At 42.8% G+C, this 24,229-nt stretch overlaps 1 protein-coding gene across 2 annotated transcripts in view; it reads left to right on the forward strand.

Moving 5' to 3' along the window:
* dennd1b (DENN/MADD domain containing 1B) overlaps positions 1 to 24,229 on the forward strand; it is a 101,447-nt gene that overhangs the window by 41,029 nt on the left and 36,189 nt on the right. Inside the window, exons 6-13 of one of the 2 annotated variants that reach the window (XM_031859554.1) lie at positions 3,908 to 3,977; positions 5,705 to 5,785; positions 7,120 to 7,179; positions 10,728 to 10,781; positions 11,332 to 11,442; positions 18,961 to 19,061; positions 21,169 to 21,214; positions 22,773 to 22,874. In XM_031859554.1, coding sequence (XP_031715414.1) covers positions 3,908 to 3,977; positions 5,705 to 5,785; positions 7,120 to 7,179; positions 10,728 to 10,781; positions 11,332 to 11,442; positions 18,961 to 19,061; positions 21,169 to 21,214; positions 22,773 to 22,874 — 625 coding nt within the window. The remainder of the gene's footprint in view (positions 1 to 3,907; positions 3,978 to 5,704; positions 5,786 to 7,119; positions 7,180 to 10,727; positions 10,782 to 11,331; positions 11,443 to 18,960; positions 19,062 to 21,168; positions 21,215 to 22,772; positions 22,875 to 24,229) is intronic. The other variant, XM_031859556.1, reaches the window with a different exon arrangement.

Raw genomic sequence — 24,229 nt, forward strand, 5'->3', positions numbered from 1 at the left:
GTGTGTGTGTGTGTGTGTGTGTGTGTGTGTGTGTGTGTGTGTGTGTGCGTGCGTGTTATGGGTATGTGTGGCTGTTGATGGACAGTCGTGGGTTTGTCGCTGCCCTGATGAGCTGCTGTGAAGAACAGTGTCCCTCCTCCCCACACCACCCACCCTTCTCGGCCAGCTTCCATGGCCTTTGTTTTTCTTTTCTCTCTCTCTCTCTCTCTCTCTCTCTCTCTCTCTCTCTCTCTCTCTCCCTCCCCCTCCCTCCCTCTTTTCTCCTCGTTATTCGGCTAGTGCGACAGCAAAGACGCTTGGCCCATAATTATGCATGAAGCTTCACTGCCAATTAGCAGAGGTTCCCCTGTCCCTCTCGCTGAGTTAGACATGCTAATTCATTTGACATATGATGTATAAAATTCATTATGCATTTTGAGTAGTTTGCATGGCTTGCTTCATTTTTAATAAGACAACGTATAGAAAGGTCTTTTTTTTTTTTTACGTTAATTTAAAATTGTTTGTTTGCTCCCCAGTTACGTTTGTCTTTATTTTTTGCCTTCTTATTTAGACAAGTGTCTTTATTCTAAAGCATAAAAACATTTAAGATATCTCATTGAGAAATGTTGAAATTAAAATTCGTTGGTTGAACATTTATTTATGTTTATTAGTCATGAAACTATTTTTCATTCTGCCATGCAAGACAGTGTTATGGAAAGGACAGCAGGCTAGTTTGTCTTCAGAGAAAATGATTTCCAAAGAAGAACAGAAAAAATACAGATAATGTAAATGATTTATCTTAAAAGAATTATCAGTTAAAGTGTAAAGCAGGACGGCCCAGACCCACTAGTTTATTTTTATTTTTTATTTCATCTATAATTTCCCCTGGATATAGGATAAGAGTAACAGTAACAGTTTGCGTCTCTGTGAATGTTGAAGTGCAGGGACCGTAAAATTGTCACCTCTCCTTACGGGAGGAAGTGCCTTAATGAGTAGGACAGTTTTATGTGGATAGCTCTTTGTAGTCTCACTGCTAAAGCCGTGGTCGAAAGGGCTGTGCTCCCTTCAGGCATATTTTCTACAAAACGAGGAACAACACAAACTAGATCATTTAACGTGTTCTGTTTTAATACTGTTATTCCTCCGTCTTCTCTCATTCTTCGTCCCTCACATTTGACAGATTTTCTGTTTAACACGTCAGTTATTCGGAGAAGAAAGAATGTGGATCTGTGTTTAACGGCTGAGGCTTAAGGATACATTTTAGGGACTGCGTTGCTCCAGTTTGTGGTCGCTTAGTGATTCGCCGAAGGACACTTCCTTCCCTCTACTTAACCCTTAACCCGTGAAAGTAAAGGTGCAATGAAGTCTTCCACTGAGCCGTCTGCAAAGTGTAAGATGACTTACGATTACAGGTACCTGTGCATTAAAGGAGATTTAAGACTCATCGAAGGAACAGGAATAAGTGTCGTGTTTAGCACCCAACAGGTACTTTATGGCAGCAAAAAGGGCTGATCTAAGTACTCCAATATAAAGAGTTAATCAAACGCCTTAACTACTGACGTGCAGAGTTAAAACGTATCGGTATGATTTGGAGATTTTGTGAATAGTTTGTTATTTCACTGTGGATTGTCTTCGTGGCTGTATACAATGCTTGTGGAAACTAATTTATTTGTGAAAGCTTATTGCAGCTGTGTGTCCATAATGGCATAATTGTAAGTTCCCAAAGGCACCTCCATGTCCCTGTCTTCTGTCAGATATCTCCGTGCTGTTAGGTAGTCTGAGCCCTGGATGAAGAGCATGACGGGCTGTGAGTGGACCGCAGATTAACTGGTTCAGTCTTTGAGTACATGGCACTTTGAGAAGACATGTGTTTAAAATGGCAGGAGAGATTGTAGGGCCCCCACACACTGAGCACTGCTGTGATGGATGCCTCTCTCTCTCTCTCTCTCTCTCTCTCTCTCTCTCTCTCTCCCTCTCTCCCTCTCTCCCTCTCTATCGGAGGATTTGCGGAGCACAAACAGATCTGAGCAATGAACTGTGATGAGTAGGAGTATCTCTCTAAGCTTTCCAAACTTTAACTTTGCATCAACAGAGAGAGCAGAGCAGGGGGGGAGGGATAAGTAGAACAAAACAATACATCTCTAAGTTATATTCATTCTATTGCATTTTAATAAAGCAAGAAAAGACATTACTTATTGCAGGAAGATGTTATAAGAATATTGATCATTTGTGCTTGGCTGCCTTCACCAGCGATCATGCGTTTTCCTCTAAAACAAAGGATTTACAGCACCTTGGTGTAGGAGTGTAATGACTGTGAGATCTGTGAGGCCTGACGGCTTCCCTGACAGCAAGACTCCTATTTACATCCCCTTCAACTGTGAAAAATGAAGGATTAATGTCCAGAAGCCTGGCTTTTTAAACACACACATACGGGAGGCAGATAATACAAAGGCTCTGCCCTCCCCCGTTAAGTCATTTTATCAACTGAACTTTTTGTGTAATTGCTAAATGTAAACTGACCCCATATGCAGATATTTGTGTTGTCCTGGCAGAAATGGGTCTTCAAGCTTGATATCCGGTCAGCATGTGAATTAACATACGCATGTTTGAATTTAGGCTCTCCTGCGAATGTGACCTGATTGCGTTAAATCTTCACACAGACGTCAAAATATTGGCATGTTAAGAGGCTGATTGTTTCAGGCTAATGGTCACTCGGCCTCTCTGATTGGTGCGCTCGGCTGCACTTCTCCGGGAACCTGCCCTGTCATTGGCCCCTCGCGGATTTAGCGATATGAAAATTTGCATTAGGTTCACTTTATTGTTTTCTTGTTGTCTGTTAATTCCAGTCTACAGAGCAGCCGGTGACCCATGCCCTGGAAACTCCTCAGTCTCCAGCCAATTGCATAAGCAGGACTTCACTGGCTTATAAACTCGCACGCGGTCAAAGCTTCACTCTGACACATGTATAATGTATTATAACTAAGAAACTGCAGATGTAAGCTCTTTGTCAGATTTTTAACTTGACTGAAATGACTTGTATTGTCCACCGTTTTCACTTATTGACATTAAGAAATACTCGCTGAGATTGGTGAGCAAATAAGAATCCACTTTTGATTGATTGGCTCATTTTGCCACTAATTTATTTTCCAACCGTGCATCCAGGCAAATTAATGAAGCATTTATGGGAGTTTCTGTTTATTTCATCGTAATGCTAAGAAGTCCTTATCTGGAATCATTATTCATGCAGTGTTCAAAACTGCATGTTAAAACCCCAAACTAAATAAAAATTCAATACATTGACAGGACACCGTGTTTTTATTATTATTGATTGCATAACATTAAATGAACTGAGCCCTCTTTTATGCCAAAAGAAAATGTTGGCCATCTTCCATCTAGAAAGCAAGTCGACTTGGCCAAGAATATGTCAACTTTGTAAAGAAAGCCACGCTGCAGATGCTTTTAGCTTATGGTGGGTGTGCTCAGTCATTAGCTTTAACACAAACACTGCAGCATAAATTATTTTGAGCGTGTTAATGAAATTATGTATTTAACATTAATTGCATAAGGAAAAGATTTCTTTTTTTAATGTGAAGGGCATAGGAAGAAACAGAGAGGGGCAGAAGGAGGAGGAGGACGGGGGAGGGGGGGGGGGCTGCATTTAGTTAACCCTGTGCATCTGTGAGCAGCATGCTTGTAAACCTTAGCATCCCTCCACATCACACGAAAGCTGTGGTGTTTTTTTTATTGAAGAATGTTTTTTTCTGCCCTCCCCATTGGCTCAGCATCCTTAGCATTGTGATGGGCAAAGAAAGAGAACACAAATCATTTTCAGGAGACTAAATCTTTTTGTTCCGTTTGTTTATTGAAGAAGATGATAAAGTGAATGAAAACATTGTCATTAATACATTTGTCTCTCTGACTCTTTCAGTTATCTACCATGGTTTGAAATCTACTACAAGTTGCTAAATACTCTGGCAGACTACCTAACAAAACAACAGGTAATCATCTCCTCGGGAGGTATTTAGAATTGTATGTGTATGTGTGTTGCAGGGTACGTACATGAGAAATAAGACATGGTGGTTTGATTTGACTGGGAAACAAGCACAGTTTAATGTTTTTGAAAGTGTACCGTGGTGAAATATTTTTCCTCCATGTTCTTCTTCTGCATGTTCTCTTTTGTGTGCAAGTTTTGTTCACCGTCTTGGGCTCCACTTGGCGCCTGTTGTTAGCAGCAACAATGTTGACATTTCACAGACCAAATGCTGATCTGACACTGGAAGTTATTCCTGATGATTTACTGGAAAACAAATCGTTAACAAAAAAACACACACATGCACAAACATACACAATGCTCGCACTTCACAAAAGTCTTTTCCCCTGACTATTCACTGCATTGTACGAGCAAAGGGAGGGGAAATGTAAAATATTCAACAAACTGGGGAGATGTGCGGCGTCTAGCACAGAGGGTGTAGGTGATGTTCCCACGTTGAGACTGAAGTGAGAAGAAGAAGAAGAAGAGGAGGAGGAGGAGGGAGGGAGGCAGAGCAAGGGAGAGATGCAGAGAGCTTTGGGACCGCTTTCAATTGTCATGTAGTCGCTGCTACTTCCAACATCCTTCGAGAGCAATGATCAGGACAGAGAGGCCTGCTAAAGCAGACAATCACAAACCATTCAACATATACTCACACTAATGTGATTGAGAGGCGGGATAGTCAAATATAGAGAGAGCCAGACGAGTAGAATAGACCTGTGTGTGTGTGTGTGTGTGTGTGTGTGAGAGAGAGAGTGAGTGAGGAGGAGAGAGACGGAAAGATTGGTGGAAATCCTGGGTGACTGAAGTGTTAGTGTGCATGATTTGGTTTCTATTTACCCCGCTGTCCGTTCCGGGCGAGAGGGAGATGTTGACAGACGAGGGAAGACAGAAGAGCGATGAGGGTTTAAGGCGAGGGGTAAATGAACTGTTTCCCCAGGCCGTGTTGCTGACCATGCGTGTGAGCATTGAGCCTCTCATGACAGGAGGCTGTTCGATTGCACACAACCCCTCCCTCCCACCCTTCTCCTTCTCTTACTGTATATTGCCGCCCATTCCTCTCGAGTTGCTATTTCCTTCTGGCTCGAGCATACATATACACTCATGTCCTCAAACAAGGCACGGTTCGAAAGCCAAAACTAAGTTCTCTGAGAGGGCGAATAGAAAAAGAATCTAAAACAAACAACAAAGCGCCGTCGCTGTGTTCACGGTAGTTAGTTGCAAACTGTTGTTTTTTCAGTTCTCCAGCCAGAGGCCCCGAGTGTAAATACTAATCTTGTCGCAGAGCTCATAAATGCTGGGAGAATAATCTCTCGGCCTGTTTCTGTGGTCAAGCTAGCGCTCTCTGACGGCTCCTTAAAGACCCTGTCTTTGGAGCGGGGACACCTGCTTAATTACTGACAGCCCGCTCTTGGCCGTAAATCAACGCTGCCGGATAATAAGCGTCTGCAGCCCCTACACTCAGCCGTCTTTTAACCTCACCATTGCTCGTTAAACATATGTCAGTCGGAAGTTTTGGAGCCCTTCAGGCCTCGCTGCAGGATTGCCCTCTGGTCTGCACCAGCGCCTGTCCCAGCGCCGTTGTTAAGATTGACACATAACATCGTGACATCAACAAAACAAGTAAATAAAATTCATGTGTCCCATGTTTTTATGTGTTTATTTTTTTTTCTTTTGTTTGTTTCTCTCCCCCAGGAAAATGACTTGAATGACATGCTGAATTCTCTCTATGATCTGCCTGTGCCAAAGCCCTTCACGCCAGTCAACCTGAGTGTGGTAGGTATAGATCTCATATTCCCCCTTATCAGAGGCAAGACAGCTGAGAGTCGAGCTAGAAGGAGGGAAAGGGGGACAGGTAGGTTACTGCAGTAGTGTGTTGCATCAGGAAGGAGACTGTAGAAAGGAAGAGGAGAGATGTTGGCTAAAGAAGTCAAAAGTAGAGCGAGAGACAATAAAGACAACACAGGCAATAGGAAAAAAAGTGGGGACAAAGGGAGGAATAATGAGAAATACAATGAAATTGACACAAAGACGAGAGGAGGAGACATAGATGGCATAAAAACTGACTGAAAGAAAATAGGGCAGACAGGCAGAAACAGGGAGAGATCGAGTAAACAGAGGTTGAAATGGACGAGATAAATGAGGGAACAACAGAGCAGACAGAGAGGGGAGAGCAGGAGGAGGTTAAGATACACTCGGTAGGAACAGAGCGAGACACAGAGGGCCCCGGACTGACACTCTGTTTGGAAACAAGAAGTGGCGCTAACAGGTTTTTGTGTGATAAGCCAGAGCCGCACATGTTTAAACTGGACGGGTCCTTTCACAACTCGTCATGTCTCCTGCTTATCAAAAACTGAAATGGCTTAACGAGCCCGGGTCCCTCAAAGTCAGCCAGTGTTAGTGTTACCTCTGACACAATCTCTCCTTGTGCGTTTCCAGCTCCGACATAAAACACTCACTCTTGAGCAGAGTTCGCTCACATAAGCCTGGACTATATAGGGGGGGGGACTATATATACTGCTTAAACGCGTAATGTTTTGTTCACTAATGTCTTTAGTTTCGAGTTGCTTAGACTCCGCACAGTAATGGGATCAAAAGAATTTCAGCGTTCGCCTTTGTCCTCGAGGACCTCTGCTCCTTTTTTTGGACCAATTAAAAAAAAAAAGCAGCTCTGGGTCTTTTCTGTGGCGTACGTCTCAGAAGGATACACATCTAATTACACAGATGACTCTACAACATAACAAGACTTTTATGAGATAATCAATATATCTATATGAAGGTTAACACGGTCAATTAATATTCCTTGTGATTTATTTTTTCTTTGCGTCAGTTTTTTTCTTTTTTTATCAGCTGTATATGAACAGTGTGTGAACAAAATCTTTTCATCTGCATCTCGGAGCTTCATTGGAAAAGAAGCCCCGGAGAACAGAGGTGAAGGCTCCATGTCTCTTCTGGAGAAGCCACGAGTTTGATATTTAATTGATGAAGCCAAATTATTCCCTTAAAGATGTGTTTTTTTGTTTTATCGTGGCAGCCAAGAAGAAGGATCATTGTCCCCTTTCATGTGTGAACCCTGTTTTGTTCTCTATCTCCCTCTCTCATTGTGCAAGAATGAGCAGTTGTATATTGCCACTGGGCAAGTACTGAGAGATCGGCGAAGCAAGGAGCCGGTGAGTGGAGGGGAATGAGTGAACGGCAGAAACGGGAGGAGGGAAGGAGGCTGCTGTGAAATATGAAACCGCTGCTGCACTAATCGCATGGGAGCAACGGCTTTCCAATTTGGCCAAATAAGCTGCGCTATCTTTTTTAAGTATAACAAAAACAAACTATCCTGGGCCTCGGTGTATGTTTCTTCTTCTCTGGAAAACAATCAAACTTTGTAAATGATTAATGCCATTCCACACTGCGATATTCTCTCTCTGAATATCAAAAGTTTTTTCCCCTCTTTATGTTTAAAGCAAAGGCAATTGTGCTCAAAAAGTCTCCTTGATGCATTTCCAGTTAACCCACTTTCAATATTTTTAACCAAACATGTCTTTGAAAGAAAAAGAAAAATGCAGATAAGCAAGCAAAACAGCCAATGAAAGCCCGGGTTGTGTTGAGGAGCATGGCTTGTGATTATCACAGTGCCATGAAATGGTCGACCAACAGGGAAACATTATTTAGCGCACAGAGCACAGAAAAAGAGAGACGGAGAGATTTACAGTATACTTTAGTAACTATGTATGCTTGTGCCTCAGATGTCCCTGATCTTTGATTGCAATTTTATTTGTTCAGTTACAATTGTTTTTTTTGTTTCATTTCAATTATTCTATTTCTCGTCGTCTTTTCAGTCAACTATGAACAAGTTTCCCTTCCCACGTACAGTATTGTTTATAAAGATATCTAAGATTATAGGCGGTGGAGCATTCAGCTCAATGTAAAGTGAAAAATGGCACAGCAGGTTAGGAATGAGGTGGAAGCAGAACTCCGCTCATCTGTACCTTCATTGTATACCAATGTAAGAGTGAGAGTTAATTAATAAGGTATTATAGGAATAACAGTCATTCAAATGTATATTTTTGTGATCTATTGTCTTCATTTAATTATTTTACAAAAACTAAGAAGTTCTTTAAGTGCCACTGGAAAGTGAAGATTCAGTGAGGTTCACTGTGAAACGTTTGACTTCATTCAAGTGTAAATAATGTAAAAGTTGTACACAAGTGTTTCTGTATAAGTTGCTATGTATTTGTGTTTTATAAAGTTGCCAGGAAAAATGTTGGCATCGTACGTTTCTGTAAACCACTGATATATGAATATCGTTTCACTACGTTAACCATGAGTCAGTGAGCGTTTGTGTCAGCGTGATACGAGGCTGATATATGATATATGATAAACATATTTATGAAATATAATTTTGGTTCAGAAACATCAACTTTAAATTCATCTGTTGGTTTGCAGAAGCCTACAATGGCAACATTTATTATGACCGTGAGATAGAAGATGGCTGCAATTACTGGTGTAGTAGCATTAATAGCTGCAATGCTAACTTCTGCTCCTACTACTTCTGCTTCGTACAGTATAACCACAAACAAACCACCAGCGTTCAACGCATCAAAATTCACCAACATACAGTAGCTGTCATTAGAATAAGCACATTAAAAGCATTGTCTTGCTACAGAACAACAGGTTGGCTTCTGTTTGAAATTTTTAATCTGCCAAACCTTCATATTTTTAACATAAAATGCACTTGTGTGTTTAATGTTTGTATGTTGCCTGCTGCTGTTGAAAACAGGAAACAGTGGAAGAGGGCATCTGCTCTAGTATAACCAATGCTTTCCTTGCATATGTTTTCCTCTTTTGTCTTTCACTGCCATGTAAACAATTATGTTTTGTTGTAGATACTCTGTTAAGGTGTAGTGGTAGCTGTCCATAATATGCATGCAAATATGGCCGCAGCAATTCAAACGTTTAAAGAAAGTCACTTGCCATGAAGAAGGGTGTGTGGCAGTTGCTTATGCTCAAAAACAATATCATTGCCTGTAAAAAAAAAAAAAAAAAAAACCCTCAAAAGGCAAAGAATGTTTGCTGCATGTTCATCTCCTCTCAGCTTCGCTTGACTACAACAATCGTCCTCTGGGAATATGACTCTCGTTTACTCATAATTATTTTCACATTTTTCCTACTTAATGCACTTAGAGGTGAAACATTTTAGTTTGTTTTACATTCAACTGAATGGTCCAATGTCAACTGCAGACAAAGTTATGTGCTGCCATTGCTTTTTCTTCATCCTTACAGTCGGTCAATGTTTTCTCAAACACTGTCACTTAAGACTAAGAAGCATCATTCTGTAATTCTCATGGTAATGTTATTATAAATCCCTTTATGAATAAATCATTTTGAGAAATTGTGTAGGTCACCAGAAACAAAACTGACCAGCAGCACTTTATATAATAAATGTGCTCACGAAACATTGTAGTTCCTAGACATTGTTGAATCAGTTAGCGAACAATGTCATGATTAACCCAGCATTGCTCAAAATAGCACAGAATCAAGTCCAATTGTCACGACCCTGCTCAGCACATTAAGCTAATATTCTTCCATTGTTACATTTTTACTGTCTGACTGTGACGGGCTTTCACATCTTTCCTTCTTGGTGGTGACGCTTACGGTGGGGTTGCTGATTCTGAATGACTCCTCTTATGTTTGCATACTCTTAACTGTATTGTTATGTAATGCATTACTGTCATTTTGTCTTCTGTTTAAGGCGTTTATTTTTTCCTATTTAGCATTTCTTCCTTTCAAAGCTCCTTTCAAAGTGCAGATTGTTTCCTAATCAGACGTAAGTCTCGGCTGCACTGCTGTTTTGCCACCAACTCTCAGGTGTTGGATGTCAGTCTTCCTGCCACAGGGACCACACATCAAACAACACACTGACTGTGTGTGTAAGCCCATATTAGACATTATTTGTTCGATGATTTGCATCACAAATAAATTAAATAGTGGTCACAAGTTTAAACACTGAGAAGTCTTAGACGATTAAATACATTTTAACATTTTAAATACTGTGCAAGCATCTACTGTAGGCGCTATATTTACATGATTTACATTTACAATTTAAGCGACTACCTGCAACAGATGGTAGAGTGAAGGCTTTGAGAAACGCAGGTGTAATAAGCATACAGGAGAGTGTGTGTGTGTGTGTGTGTGTGTGAGAAACACAACGGTGTGTTTCAGTTGATGCTTTGTCTACCTGTCTCCAAACACCACCTCTCTCAGGCCCCTTTTATCTGAACACTGAACCTGCCCTGCTCTCCCAAAGTGAGACAGGCAGCCCTGTGATCCTCTAAACAACCTGTGTGTGAGTGTCCCTGTGTATGTGTGTCTGTGTGGATGCACATGTGCACATACTGTTGTATGTGTGTTGGTGCTCCCCAAGCCTTTTTAATGCTTAAATAAAGACTCAGTTTTCCACCGGAGACATCACCCCAGTCTGTGTCTATGGGGAGCTGAGCTGCTATTGAGCTTTCTCTGTTCTGCAGGCCTGATAAAAGCATTGCCACAGTTCAGACACCAGCTCAGCAATTCATATAGACAGAGCTGAAGATGAGCCATAAATCATAGAACAAAGTGAACGGCCTTTCCCCCCCCCCTATTCCCCTTATTCTTTTCTGTGTGAGTGGTATGCTTCACTGGTGACCTCCTCTCTTCTTTCTCCTGCGTGTTTGTGTTTTCGCAGCACTCCTACTTCATCGCCCCGGATATCAATGGACTGCCAACCATCCCTGAGAGCGTAAGTATTCAAGGAAAAAGAAAAGGAGTTGAAGAGGGATGCGTTTTCTTCTGGAAACATCTTCGCCTCTAATCGTTTTTTAATCAAATACACTTGTCACCTTTTGAAATCATTGCATCATCCTTTTGTTTCAGTTGTATCTCCTGTGGTGCTTGTACTTTTAATGTCGTAGTTCAGTGATCGTCGTGGGCATTAGAGGATTCAAATTAAACACCATTTTTTTTTTTTTTTTTTTTTTTTTTAAATTTTGTATTCAAATTGTAGCTCAAGCACGGAGCATCCACTGTCTTTATGAGTTATCAATCTGACAAATTCAAGCAACATTGATTGACACTTTTTCGAACATTACTATTTACTGTATTTCTCTAACATTTTGCTGCAAAAAAACATCTGCCGAGATTGAAGTCCAAGTTATTTTACAGCCAGTACTGTGTGTATCTCTTTTTTAGCACACTCTGGCGCTCTCACTGTCTGTAGCATTGACACGTTACTGTAAACAAGGACAGTTTGTTATGAACCTGCACATCCCTCTGTTCCTGTCTATCTCCAGAGGAACCTGACAGAGTACTTTGTGGCTGTGGATGTCAACAACATGCTCCAGCTCTACGCCAGTATGCTGCATGAACGGCGCATCATCATTACCTCAACCAAGCTTAGCACTGTGAGTCCATTCCTTCCAAGTCATTCTCTCAAGCTGCAGTCAGTTATCAGCTCTGCCCTGTCAGGCACAAGGTTAGAAAACAAATACTGCAACCACATGAAGGACGAGTTTCCTAAACATTGCATTCAAGTTGAGGGGAAACTTTCAGTCCTAAAATGTCATGTTTTGTAATGTAGGGTTCATGTTGGCTATCTCACTTTGTTTTCTAATTTGCAGTCATGGAGAGTCACGGTTGCTATTTTTGGCTTCTTTACAAATTCAGAAACCGATGTGCCCTCTTAAAAAGAAGTATATCGCTGTAATGTTTCCGAGATTGAACATGATTCTCTTCATCAATAATCCAGCAGGATATCAAACCCCAATTAATACGATGAGAATATTTATCTGACATGGCTACGCTACATGTACAGATCTGTCTGGCCCCCCCCACACCGCTCTTTGCCCGGGCGTCCTGCGCTCAGACAGCCGCACTATCACCACACTCTGACAAGCTGTGAAATCCACACTAAAGCTGGATTATATCTGACTGTTTGTCTTAAAGCTGCAACATATTAACGGCCAAAAAGCCTTAAATTATCCGTTATTACATGTCTTAACTCTCTCACATAATTTAAAGTCCCTTCTTTCTGTCTGTATGAGGGAGGAGACCTCTCTGTGTCTTTCTTCCCCTCTTCCTCCCTCTGTTCCTCATTCCAACCCCCCCTGTTATCTATGTGGCTGATGAGGCAGAGCCAAATGTTTATGACAGATGAGATGGGAGAGGGAAGTGATGTCATCCAAGTCCTCTCTGTATCTGTAGTGTAGCTGGTCCTGCCTTGGTATCTACAAGGCTGGAGAACACTGAACAGCCGGAGGGGCCTGTGGGTGATGATGGGTGCTGGAGGGAACGATACCCAAGGTGTCCCATAGGATCTACACTCAGAAAGAGCTGTAAAAAAATGACCCAGCCCTCAGAGAATATCACCTGTCTCCCCTCAGCTCCTCAGACCAGCAGCACTGTGCTCGGGGTCTAGGCTGCACACTGTGCTGTGACACCAGGGTTACACGATGTAAATTATCAGACTCAAGGGTGAAGGTGTTTTTCTTTTTATCAGGAAGAGGGGGTGGAGGCGATATTTGTCTGTGATTTATAGTTTTCTGCAGCTCGGAGACTAATCTTGGCTTGTTTTTTTTTCACAAATTTATGTCGACAGGATTTTTTAAGAGCTTCCACGTCAGACCTTTACCCCTGTAAACCTTTTTTATCCTCCGCAATCCTTCATCCACTCATCTGTCTATCCATCCATCTTCCTCAAGGAAGAGGTGTTTTGGTTTGGTAGCAATACATGTCAGGCACTGCATTACAAAGGTATTTTCACATCTCCACTGGGATTACTAGCAGGACTGATGTTATTACTGCTCCTGTGATGCGTTATTTTTTGCTGTTGGGTAGAATGACCTCCTAGTTCTGCCATGATTCTGTAGGCCAGATATCTAAGTGTATACATGCTTAAGAGCAAAAAGCCCAGCTCATTATCTACACCACTGCCTTGTGATCAAATATCTTAAGATGGGAAATATATAATTAATGTCACAGTTTGTCAAAATGTTTGTGAAAGTGAGTGTAGCAGTCACTGAATAGACAGATAATGCTTCTTTAGTCTGCTTGCCACAGATAGAGGATGTATGAGAGAAGGTATTGTTAGTAACATCGTTAGTACCATCCAGCTGCTTTTCACCACCTCCGCCTGTCCAGCCTCTCAGCCGAGCAAAGAGAAAGTGGAAAGCGAGAGAGAAAGACACACAAAGATATACTGCATTTATTCTGCCTGCTCTAGGTGCTGCCTGTGTTAAAGCCCCCCCCCCCCCCCCCCCCCCCCGGTGAACCCAGTGTGTCAGTCTGCCGGTACATGGCCGGCGCGTCTCGCAAGCAGCCAACAGCAAAGGAATAAATCATGATCTTACAACAATGCGTCAGTTGACTTATTGCTGTTTCGTGACCGGAGGTGAATGGTACCACTGTTTTAAAAGGCTGGTCGGCGGTGGCGCTGGAGCGGGAGCCAGCCGAGCGTGCAGCCTTGTCATAGGGCCGTATAATAGGGCTGCATCGGCCCTTCCTCTAACTAGTCAGTTGGGAGGACCCCCACCACCATCGCCCCACCACCCTCCGTGTCTTTCATCTGCCGAGGCCCCCCAGCTCTCGAGCCCAGCCTCTGCCCTGCCTATCGCCCAAACTCACACAGCCCGGCCCCAGCACCGGCTGACAGCAGCCCTCTCATCAGCCTGTCAGGCCTATGCTAACAAGGAACTATCCATCCACCATGCCCTAGAGTGCCAGCTGTCTCTCTGTTTCCTGCCTTTTCCTCTGTTCTTCTTCTCCTCTCTTTCCATGACTTCTCTCCGTCTCTTTGCTTTCTCTCTATCTAAGTTATTCTTCCTCGCTGACATTATTATTTTCTGTCCATCTGTCTCTCACTCACCCTGGCTACACCTCTCTTTCTCTCTGACTTTGCCTCCCTCTTCCTGGGTGTCTTAATGCGTCTCTCTGTTGTGGGGCATCTGCAGAACATCGGGACATCCTTGTCCTCGATAGACTTATCTCAGGCCCATGCCATGTGTCTGACTTGTGCCGCTGTGTGCGTGTGCATGCTGTGGGTGTTTGTGTCTCTTTCGCATGCATCTGTTTGTGTGTCTTCTGCGCTCACAGGTGTTTGTACCTTATGTCTTGTGTCGAGTCGGTGGCTGTGTGTGCATGTGTGGGAGGCATGGCGTTAGCCGTTACCTGTGTCGTCCCGTGTGCCCTCTCTCTCTCTCCCTGTGCCACCTACTTGTTTGTGGCACACCTGCGTTGTGCCGGGCCTGACACCGGCGTTTGTCAACAGAGGGAGAAGCAGAGCGCGCGTAATTGGTGACTTACTCTGTGCAGGGGAGGGGAGGGGGGAAGGCTAACACAGCGATAAACCAACAGGAGAAAGGAGGGATGGGTAGCAAATGGACAGAAGGCAGCAGGATGAGAGGAGGAAAACGGAATAAGGAATGAAGAAACGAGAATGGAAATGAGGCTGGGAAAGGAGAAGAGAGGATTGAATTTGGAGAGTGCGTAGGGACGGAGTTGGAAGGAAAGGCTAGTGGAGGGGAAATGAGTGTTTGAGGCTGGTGTGAAGAGGTCAAGAGCGACTCTGTTGATACCATTCCTCCTGTCAAATTGAATTACATTGCCTGCAGCAGCAGCTATTTGTCTCACACTCTGCGCTCGCTGTAATTTAACATGTGCGAAAGATTCCCTCATCTAAGAGTATCTAAGCAGAGGGAGTGAGCGTTATGTCCTCAGTCCAGTAAAATCTCCATAAGACTGCCGTTTAATATGAAATATATGCGAACGAGGTGTATCTAGGCCCCCACAGTAGCAGTTTCTCCATATTCTGTCTGTGTTTCACTTCAACATGTTCAGTTGCTCAGGTAAAGAGGAATGGTGTAGGTGGAAGCTTACTGACAGTCTGCAGAGCTCAGAGTTGCAGTGTTGAGAAGATCTGAGGTCTCTGGTGGGTCCGGCTCTTTAGGGAAACATCCGTGTTGAAGAGTTGTGTATGAATATGGAGAGTTGTTGTTTCTGCTCACATGTCTTTTTTAAATTTTTTATTGTGTAAAGGTCTGTGTCATAATTCAGCTTTTTTTGTTAATTCCTTGCAGAAAATAAACGCATTAGCTGAATCCCTATTCCATACTACATACTACTTCTAAGCAGGGTACAATGTGGTGTGTTCACTGTGCAGAAGTGATATAGTTCAGTAAATCAAACAAGTGTGCTTTAAAAAAAGAAACTGTGCTGCTGATGGACATTATTTTCCCACAATGCAACTCACAGAGGAAATGGGGGAGCTGCTCACAGCTGGAAAGTATTAAAACAAATTGTAGATGGTGGTAAAACAGCTTTGTGAACACAGCAGAAACGTTTACTGTTGAATGATTGAAAAACATTTTGTCTATTTGTGAAGTTTAATTGGTAGTGACATACCAAAGTCCCAGTTTGATTGACGTCACACACATTGTTTCATATCCTGATTATGCTGTTTTTTTTCATAATAACTGCAAATAACAGTATGCTTAGACATTGGGTAGTTCTTCCTGTATACTATTAGTATGTTGTATTGAATGGGACACAGCGATTGACTCACGCTCAGACCCCATTATTGACAAAACTGGTCGTGTGACCTCTTAGCTTAAGTTGATTGCTACCTACTTCAAAGTTGCATTGCAAATTCTATCTCTTCACTTCTCTCTTTCTTCTTCTCCCACTTTCACGTCATCCTCTCTCCCTCTCTCTTTTTTTGTCTCTCCTTCCTTTAGTCCCATTGAATGGATCTTGGAAAACCAGTGTTAGTGTGGATACTTTCTGTCTCGGCTACAGCGCACCAAAAAAAGCTCTCGGGGCAGAACCAAAGACCTTGACTGCTTTTTGAAGCAGGCTGTCGCTGTATAATCGGTTAGCTTCTCTCAGAGGAAGGGGGAAACACACACACACACCCACGCGCACACACACACACACACACCCACGCGCGCACACACACCCACGCGCGCGCACACACACACACACACACACACAGTGTAAGAGGCAGGCAGCCCCTCATTACAGGGCAGAGCCCTGGTCCCTGAGGACTGGACCCAGCACCTAATCCTGTATTTGTTCTTGGGGACTGTATCTGTGATTCTCCATTGAATGGAATATTAAGCACCCAGGTCTTTTGTGGAGCGTGTAAGCCATTTGGCTCCACTCATCTATTATTTATCAGCCTGGCAAATATTTTATCAGCCTTAGCCTCTCATGACCCACTCTCATGTGAAGCCCCCCCTCTCTAAATGAAGAAAAAGAACGAGGGGTACGATTTCTCTTTTTTCCAGTTTAGATTCCTTTTTACTTTTTGCCTTGTTCGTTATAAAACCTGAACAAGGACACGGAGCTTTCTATTAAGCTGAATTAGAGAAGCAAATATGTGAACTATTCCTCTGGAGCTCCCTCCAAATGCCTTATCTCAGGCACACTGCCACCTCCATTGCTTTGTAGATAGCAAATAAAAGTAAACAGAAATCTAGATTTTGCCATATAAATCATTATCTTAGTATCAGTACCCCCCCCCCCCCCACACACACACACACACACACACACACACACACACACACAGCCACCCAGCCTGAGAAGAAGAGAGGCAGAGAGAGAGAGACTCCTGTTTTCCCTTTCAACCTGAGAGTAAATCATGCCAGTTGGGGGGCTCACCTTGAGGCCTGGTGGAGATAATTGGAGTTGGTTAGCGAGGTGTTCTGTGCCATTACCTCCTGGTACCAGTGAATGACTGGGGCTTGTCTGCACTCCCAGAGGAGGAATACACTCGCCTGTTGGCGCTCCGCTCAGTGTGCGTATGTATATCCACAGCCGGATTGCTGACCTCTCTTCATCACAATTTAATGGCCCCTTACCGTCATCGCTTTGGAAAAGGGAGAAGGGTGCGATGGTTTTGTTAGTAGCTCTTCCACCAAGTGCCTCACTTTCAGACATTAATATTCATAGCATTGATTTATTTTCAGAATTAGCAAAAAAACAAACTGTTTGCCAGGGAATTAATCCTGACAGGAGCGTGGCATTGTTGTTTTATTTGAAGACGGCATGCAGCGGGAATATGCATATGCAGATACACGGAGCAAGACACCAATTAAATGTTGATTAAGTCCTAACTATTGTGGGACTGGGTGCATGAGAGAAAAGCACAGACAATAAAAAAAAAAGATCATTGGCTCTTTCTTTTCAGCCGATATGAAAAATGAATGCAGTTAAAACAAACATGCAGGGAGGGATGCACATGGACACACGCACACACAAACGCACACTTTTTGTTTTAAGCCTTTCAGATGTCCGGTGTTGATGTCCAGGTGCATTCAGAGGGTGGGGCTCTCTTCCTCTTTCTCTGGCCGCGGTGGGTTTCAGTTGCCGAGCTCATCCGCTTTTGGCCGGTCAATTGTGACACTGTGTATGTGTGAGTGAGCATGGGGTCTCCTGGTAGTTGTGCGTGCATGTGTGTGTGTGTGATAGTGTGTGTCCGCTTCACACATTGACTGTGAAGCTGCAGCAGTATAACGGCGGCTGCTGCTCCGAGGGTCCCGGCGGTATTGGCCTAGCCCGCAGTCTCTCTTGGCTAACTCATGTTTCATTCTTTGGCAATTTGCCCTAATGAAGTCCCGCAGGAGCCCCTCAGACCTCTGTTCTCTTTCCATATTTAATCATGTTATTTTAATCTGGGGGATGAGCTAACGCCTCTTTCTCCTGCCGTGTCTGTCTCTCTCTGTGTGCGTGTGTGTGTGTGTGTGTGTGTTGCAGGTCATTACTATATCTGGGTTTTCATGAGACGGGATGTCAAGAGGGGGGTTCTGGTTTTAAGACAATGGGAGACAATGACTTTAATTTTATGTGTAATGTTTGTTTGACAATGTAGAGAGCTCCTTTGAAAAGGAATGCCATCTTCATGTGATTGCTTCTCATTATTTGTTGAAAAAGGGCTTATTTTCTCTTTAATTTGGTAGTCATACTAGTTGGTGTAATTCAGATTTTTTTTATGATTACTGTCAGCACTGTTTTTGGGCTCCTTTTGTTGTTTTTGTGCTGGTCGCAGCACAATTCTCACATTGACATTGAATTTAAAAGCGGTTAATTATGAGCACTGGGCTTGTATTTGCTCTCATTTCTGTGTGCAAAAACAGGTTAGAATCTGTGCTTTGAATTCTTTTTTTTTTTTATTAAAATGTCTCAATGCCAATGTGCAAAAGCAGCAATATTATTGCAGTGATGACCCGCCACAAATGAATCAATATGGAGGAAACAGTGGTTTCATGTTCCCTGTGTGTAAAGCATGTGTTGCCTTTTCTTCATGTCAGTCTTTTCGGTACTTTCCCTCTCACCTCCTCATCAATCTGTCTCTCCTCTGCTGTGTTTCTGTCATGTGTTTAAGACAAGGCTCCTATCAACTGGTTGATCTTCAGCTCTCAGTCTGTTCTTCTCTTCCTCCAACAATAGCTCGCAGGTCGTGTTCATCACAACAGCACCAGACATGTCGGTGCACCGCGTTTTTTTTTCCGAGTGCTTTTGTCTGTGAGCAAGATTAAAAGCTAACTCAATGAAATCAGACATATTTTAACACAAAGCATCACCACAGCAGCAACCTTGATCAGACCTCCTATATTTGTAATAAACAGAATATTGTTCAGAAGGAAATAGAGCTGCTGTTCTCTAGACTTTTTCGATGGACGTTAGTTGTGTAGAAACTTACTTGAATAAGTTAAAGAAATGAACACGAAAGAAAAGGAGACCAGCAGTATTTTTTTCAAATATATTTTCTACTGTTTCTACTTCTTTCTGTGGGCTGAATCTTGAGACTGACAAATAATTGAAATTACCAGTAAACATATAGCATAGAAATGTCTTTGCTTTTCTTAGTTTTAGCGTTGCCTTGGAAAGTTGTGTTGAGTATGTCTCGCTTCTTTCCCTCTCTGTAGTTAACTGCATGTGTCCACGGTGCAGCTGCTCTGCTCTTTCCTATGTACTGGCAGCACATCTTCATCCCTGTACTGCCCCCGCATCTTCTGGACTACTGCTGGTAAGGCTGACCACCTCTGCAACACACACACACACACATACAAGAAAACCATCAGGATCATCATAATACATGTTTACACCCCCATCTTTTCTCTTCTTCGTTCTCTCTTTTCCAGCCACTCTCTAAATCACACACACACACACACACATGCACGCTCACACACATACCTGACAGTATAGACATGTAATCGCACATCACGCCGTGTGTGCTGGTCATGCACCGGGCTCTGTTGCTAAAACCTCGGTGTAAAAGTGCAGACACACATGCTCACATTCTCCCGCCCGTTCTCCGAGTCGTTCTCACGGTTCCTCTCGGTGTGCGCCTTCTCCTGTGTGGCCCCTCGACATAACGAACGACCCGGATCACCTTGCTCCATATTTCATGCCAGTGCTAGCGCCTAACTCGCATCATCGTAAGCCTCACAGGGGTTCATTACCACCCATCCAACTCAAATCCAAGTAATCTGAATGGACTCTATTGGAGAGCATCAGCTCATTTACAAATCTACATGTGTTCATATCAACTTCAGATATGTACATGTAAGAAAAGAGTGAGAAAGGAAGCTTTTGTCGAATCAGTGCCGATAGCACATATGGTACAGTGCTTTAACCATGAGGGACACGTCAGCTTCAAAAAGCTATTCATCACTGACAGTAAAATGTAATTTTCAACACTCTGTGAAGACTCATCGTTATCTTATTTAATCACAGGGGTGTCCTCTGTGCACTGATTAGATAACTAGATTATATTAGATGCTGTGTGTGTAGATGTTGAAAGCCAGTACATTCATGAAACAGAAGACAGCAGCGGCTAAAGTTCAGACCTACAGGCCTGCTGTTTGTTTTGCTGTAGCTTTAAGTTGATTACAAGCCTGTGGCCTCTGAATCATTCTGGCCAGGACGACGCTGACCCAAAGCTATCCGATTATTGCCTCCTCTGGAAACCTCATCTTAAAAATGGTTTCTATTATTTCACTGTTTTTGTTGATTGTATTGGTCTCGGTGGATGGGAAACGTACTCTGTGATTCAGTCTTTCCTTGCCACCAACTTTCAATCTGGAGATAAATATCACATAAAACAAGAATTACATGATAATAAGCATGAAAAGCATATTTTTAGAGTAAAATGAAAACATTTCACACTTCTACCCTTTAGCTTTTGAGACAGAGTTCCAAGTCTGTCTTTACTTTCTGAATCCAGCATCTTGTTAGAAACCTTATGACATGTCATGCAAAAGCATTTTTGACGTTACTGTTAAGATTATTTTTTACCATTCTAATAAATAGTGCTAGGAATAAGAGTTTTAGCATGAGAATAACGTTTCTTTCTGTGTGTAAATGAAAGCTTACTGATAGCTGAGGGTGAACGTTTTAGACAGAATTTACAAAACCTTTTTAAGCAACAAGTTAATGCTTGAAAATCCAAAATATTCAGAGTCAGAATGAAAGAGAAACTTGTTTGCTCTTTTTTCTGGTAACTTTTTAAAATTAGTAGCTCTACATACATTTACTTGTCCTGCCACACGCACGCACGCACGCACACACACACACACACACACCTAATCTAATTGTTTCCCAATTTGAGACACATGTTATTTCTTGGGGAAGTGATTTTGAAGTCTGAGTTTTAGTCAGCGGCTGTGCTGTGATATGATTGAGAACAACATATGGACGATAATCAGTTTTGCTGCCTATGTTACGATTATGTTATCTCATGCGAGGTTAGTTAGTTTCAATGCATCCAGTGCACAACTGTTGCTTTCTAGTAGTTTCACATTATTTCCAGCAGTTGATGAAATATGATATTTGATACATTTTATATAAATACATTTTACTTAAGAAATAGTTTCGGCTTGTATTCTTAGCTTTTGATCATTCATTTATTCCAGTTCATCTCTTGATGAATAACTAAAGATTAATCAGATTTCAACATATTGATTAAGTACAATCTGTTGATCAAACAATATCCTCCACATTCAGTGTTTACTTTTCAGATGGACGGGTGAAATGTGCTGTACTAGCGTAGCCTCTATACATGTTTCCTCACTACATGTACCCATCTGATGTTGGTATTGCTCACAGCTTTGTTTTCCTCTCTCCATCCACAGTGCCCCCATGCCATACTTTGTGGGTGTTCATCTCAGTCTGCTGGAGGTACGTTAGTTAATCTCTGGGTATGTGTATGCATATGAATGTGCATGTGTTTAAATGTACATCATTATACTGTGTGTGCATATTTATATATGTTGCTGCAAATTGATGTATATTTTGAAAACTGTACTGTGTATCAAATGTTAAATGATGATCTTTTTCTATTTTGCATCAGATACACAGTATGAATTTCAGTGGATTTTCTTAAAAAGAACAACCAAATAGCATTAGGAATTATGCCGTAAATGTGTATAGTCAAGTCCTCTTATTCCCTCTGTCCAGTATGTATGGTCAGTTGTGTAATGCTGCACCTCGTTCGGTGAATTGTGCTCTTAATTTTGGCATAAAATATTTCTTTACGGCAATTTTTGTCATTTGCAACACATTGAATCAAAAAAAGTGACAGATTTTTTTCCCTCTTTATCTCCCTGTCTTGCTTGTGTGCATTCTTAACCAGGAGTACAAAAGACAGAGAGAGAAAGGCAGAAAAAGCATCTGCGAACAAAGAGCTTTTCCCCTTCATTGCTAAACCCTGTGTGTTGGTTGGGGGGCAAGCCTTCACCAGCACTGCTGTTGTGTGTGAATGCATGTTGCAAGCGTGTGTGTGTGTGTGTGTGTGTGTGTAAATTGTGCAAATGCATATGTTGTAATGCACATATATTTGTGTATGTGTGTGTGTGTGATATTTGTCTGACAGTTGCAGCAGTGGCAGTATTTATCACACTCTGCATCTGTGACAGACCCCCTTTCCGCCACTACATAATTAGTCCAGATCAGCATGTGAGCCTCCACTGCACAGGCTGTCACAAAAGTGACAAACTAGAAATTCACACACTATGCTACCTCCCCACCTCCCCACCCACACCTGCCTGCATCCTGCGCCACACTGAAATAATAGCTGAATTTGTCGCCATCAGAATGCACACACCACAGCACAGCATCACTGTGTTGTTGTTGATGCATGAGGTTTTGGTGCTGTGGAAAATGTTTGCGCAATCCAAATGTTTCCTCTCAGTGCCATTCTTCATTTTGTTAGCGTGTGTGTGTGTGTGTGTTACAATAAAGATGTCCTAATATATATTTTTTTCCTTCGCGCCATATTTCATCGTTAATCGTAAAGGAGTGTGATGACAGTGTGGTTTTAAATGTGACCGCTGTGCTTTCTCCTTCCTGGGGCTTCAGTACAGAGAAGACTTTGTCTACTACCAAACACACCTGGGCCACACTTTTTCCTTTTTTTTTGAGTAATTAACCAAACTATATTCTCAGGTTCTTTGTTCATTACAATATGTAAAACATGATTCTACCAATTTTCAATAGTTACCACAATATATTGCTATGAAATGCTAGATTGTAAATAAATAATGATTCAATTCGATTATGTAAAAAAATATTTTTTATATTGTCAATAATATAAACACTTCTGAATGCAAAATTGGACATGTCGTAATAATATTTAGTGTTGGAGATTTGTTCCATATTGCGAGATGATGCGAGTTGTTTTAGTTACTGTGGCGGCGTGTGCACTGTTGCTGATGACACTGGACATTTCCTCCTTTAGAGAGTACGCAGTCGATCACTGGAGGATGTGGTTATTCTGAATGTGGACACAAACACCCTGGAGAGTCCCTTTGATGACCTGCACAACCTGCCCAGTGACGTGGTGAGACACGCGCACACACGCGCACACATACGCACACATACGCACACATACGTACACGCACACACCTTCCGGAGCTTCTCAACCTTTATTGTCTCATTACGCATGACACACAGAAGGTTCATTTTTCCTCTTTCACATCGCGCCCGTCTGCACACACAAACAGAGAAACACACACAGACAAACACATACACATGCAGAAACTTGTCAAAGTACAGCTCTGTCCCCTCCCCGCATCATTAATGACTGCAGTACTGGCTCCTCAGATTGTGGCTGTCTAAAGTAAACTCCCGTCGCGTCGTATGACGCTTGAAGGCAAACAGCATTCCCCGACCATCAGAGGCTTGTGGGAAAATGTGCAACTCCCTTCCCTTCATCTCCATCCATTCTAATCATTATTTCACAAAGTCTTGCATTTCTGCCTGCCCACTGGCACGTTTCTGAGAGCGGGAGATAGGAGGAGGGAACAAGGCAGAGAAGAGAAAAGAAAAGGCAGAGATGGGTGATTTTCTAGGGGGAGATAGTGGGAAGAAGGGGGCCAATTACCAGTGTGGGCAGTGAAGCCACCTGCCAGTGCATCGTCTCTTTAATTAATGGAGCACTGACGCCGGTCAGTGCTCCAGGAAGCATCGCCACGATGTGCGGGTCACTCGCACATTTACACACACACATTCTCTCATATGCACACACAAACACAGAGAACGACACACAAGGTTGTCTTCCCCGTCTTTGTCGAAGGAATTTATTTGTTTAGCTGCTTTTATGGATGTATATATTACAGCCCCTCTGTGAGGCCCCCCGCTGAGGCTGCGGACTCACTTTTATCTGCACTGCTAACAGTATATTCTCAGGTTACACCGCCTACCGGACTCCTGTCCTACCCGCAATATATAATTCAATCCACTGCCCAATAGACTCCAGACCCTGTCACACTCCCACACTTCTCTGGTTCTCCTGATTTAGCACCGCTGCTCAGCCGAGTACGGCTGCTAGTGTGTATTAATGCCTCCTCACAACCTGCAATGATGCGATCTTTCCCTACATTTTATACAATTTCCTGCCTACTCTTTTTAGCCTGTTTGCCTGCCTTCCTTATCGCCTGCCTTGCTGCCTGGCTGCTTGAGTTTCATGACACCTGTCTGCCTTCTTGTCTCTCTCTCACAGTACTTACCACCAGCCTGGACGCTTCTTGCACCCGCTGTTTGCTTCTCCTGCTCCTTTGCCTGTCTGTCTGTCTGTCTGTCTGTCTGCCTGCCTGCCTGCCTGTCTGTCTGTCTGTCTGTCTGTCTGTCTGCCTGCCTGCCTGCCTGTCTGTCTGTCTGTCTGTCTGTCTGTCTGTCTGTCTGTCTGTCTGTCTG

This window comes from Anarrhichthys ocellatus, unplaced genomic scaffold (genome assembly GCF_004355925.1).
Source record: "Anarrhichthys ocellatus isolate YVR2014 unplaced genomic scaffold, GSC_Weel_1.0 scaffold22, whole genome shotgun sequence".
Classification (NCBI taxonomy): Eukaryota; Metazoa; Chordata; class Actinopteri; order Perciformes; family Anarhichadidae; genus Anarrhichthys; species Anarrhichthys ocellatus.